Source organism: Rhagoletis zephyria, unplaced genomic scaffold (assembly GCF_001687245.7).
Source record: "Rhagoletis zephyria isolate East Lansing unplaced genomic scaffold, Rhagoletis_zephyria_1.1 Rzeph_scaffold_00421, whole genome shotgun sequence".
Taxonomy (NCBI): Eukaryota; Metazoa; Arthropoda; class Insecta; order Diptera; family Tephritidae; genus Rhagoletis; species Rhagoletis zephyria.
In genome coordinates this window covers 82280-84678 of record NW_016157505.1, presented here as the reverse complement: position 1 = coordinate 84678, position 2399 = coordinate 82280, and the positions used below count along the sequence as shown (strand labels likewise).

The window sequence follows — 2399 nt, the reverse complement described above, 5'->3', positions numbered from 1 at the left end:
GTTTACTTTTTTATGAAGAGCAAAATCTGCGTAGCTACATAACCTCAAAAATGGGCAAAAACAGCGTTTTTGCACTTTTAGGTTAGGATATCTCAAAATCCTGACGTGATAGAGCAATTTAAACCCCGGATTCGGATTCTACGCAAAAAATTACTTCGAAAATGACCCTACACTTTCCTAGAACAAAACGTTGTTGACCTGTGTAATAATTGATTAGCGCTTACACATATGTTAAAAAGTGTTTGGCCGAACTTCTCCAGCGATTTGTGACGTGCGCCTTGATGTTGTCACACAAAGGGGAGGAACCTATAGTTTTACGCCGACTCCGCACGGCGATTGTAATTTTATGAGAAGCTGTTTTTTCATGGCAAAAATACACTCGGAGGTTTGCCATTGCCTGCCGAGGGGCGACCGCTATTATTTCTATTAATATTTCTTTCTATTTATTAGTGCGTTTTGACAACATCATTGCGAATGCCCAGTTTGTAAAGGTATTTAGGTTAAAATCATATCGTCGTTTAAGCTACAAAATCGCGTATCGGCGTTCTGCAAAACCGCGTAACTGACATTTTTGCCAAAAATTGGATTTGCTTACCGAAGCTCTTGGCTCAAGCCTTATCTATTCGTCCTGAAATGTACTAGCCAGAAACGCGATTGCTTTATAAAAGAGAGATCAATTTTGAGGTAGGAATGTTTTTTACTCTCTGTAAAATATTTTATGCAACTTCAAATACGCGGTTTTGTACTTTAAACGACAATATATTCTTAATATCAAGATATATACTCGCGGCACCTGCAACGTAAACTCAAAAATATTTAATTTAAAATCATAATGCAAAAAAGAAAATGGCGGTATGGCCATTTCGGGAACAGTAATTTCGGCAACGTTCCCGGACCACGGCGAGCAAGTCAAACACACTTTAAATATTATGTTTTAATTAAATTTGAGATTTTTCGGTAAAAACGTTCCCGAAATACATAACTTTTTAGCCCCTCATTCAGTACGTTTCGCGATAAATTAAAAAATATGGTCAGTTCGTGCTCTACCCAGTCATAAACTAAATTGACGACGACATAATTCAAGTCGTAACAGTGTAAAATCAATTTAATAATAAATATAAAATGTTTGCTTTTACCGCAACTAAATTCTCCACCTCCATGATTTTGACCCATATACGATTTTTAACTTAAATCGCCTCCTCGAAATCCCTTCGAATCAGTCTAATACTTTACATTTCTCTGTCTATACATATTAAAACGAATAATAAGTATATTACAACAAATAATTTAAGTATTGAAAATATGTATATAAGCAGCATTTGTTAACGAATTTTCATTATTAAAAATAGATGAAGAGACTGGTTGTTCTGTAAGTGATTATACCATTTCGATACGTCGGCGGTGGAATTATGAAAACAATTGCGCTGCAATTGTTTGCTACGTGTCGACAGGTAAGCTTAGTAATATAAAATGCATTGAAATAAAAAAAATTAAAAAAGCTTGCTGTACAGGCTTGGCATCATCAACCACACAATTGACTCAATTAAGCGAGGATATACTAAGCAATCATTGCCGACTTGCACAAATCCTTAGTGCCGAAAATCTCGACGAAATATTAACATACACAGTTAACCGATTGCTCAAAGATTATCCTATCGCGAAACGAATAACAGACTCAAAGGAATCGGACCATATTCGAGAAACAGACGATACTACCCATTCGAATTCTGCAGCAAACAACAGCAACTTAAATAACACATGCTTAGGTGGGGATAATTTAACTGCCTATTACATACCAGCAATTCACCTGAAAGTGTTCTACCAAGTAACTGCTGCACCGTCCGTGGAATTGCTGCTGAATGCACTTTATGATTTTCGGCTTAAATGCCAGGAGACCGCCAACATTGTATACACCGTTTTGCCCGCCTGTAGTTTACACAATTTTAGTACTTTCTTATCTATATGCGGTGTACGCCATGAATAAATACGAATTACGACGCCACAAGACTTATTGTAATATTACATTTTATCTACATATGTACACTTAGTTAAAAAACCAACTTATGCCATCGAACTAAATATTATTCTTTTTTTTTTCAAAAAAGAACGTACACTGCAGCTCTACTTATATTTTTTGTTATAATATTAATGTATGTTTCCGACTTCCTACGAAGCAATATGGCAATGAAATAATGAATGTTAATTTTTAACACTTTTTTAAATACTTACATACTATGTATTCTTTATTGAACGGTTTGCAGTAATATAACACGGTGCACAGTGGGGCAAAAGAGGTTGCTGTGGACAAATGAATTTTGAGAGCCCAAATATGAACCGATTTCAAGTTTCTTTTCTTTAAATAAGATATAATTAAATTTCGTGTCGATCTATCCGTGGCG

At 35.4% G+C, this 2399-nt stretch overlaps 1 protein-coding gene across 1 annotated transcript in view; it reads left to right on the top strand.

Moving 5' to 3' along the window:
• LOC108359614 (diphthine--ammonia ligase) overlaps positions 1 to 2096 on the top strand; it is a 176657-nt gene extending 174561 nt beyond the window's left edge. Inside the window, exons 10-11 of the mRNA XM_017611541.1 lie at positions 1350 to 1451; positions 1512 to 2096. Of these exons, the coding sequence (XP_017467030.1) occupies positions 1350 to 1451; positions 1512 to 1984 (575 nt within the window). The 3' untranslated portion in view covers positions 1985 to 2096. The remainder of the gene's footprint in view (positions 1 to 1349; positions 1452 to 1511) is intronic.
• Positions 2097 to 2399: the final 303 nt, after the last annotated feature.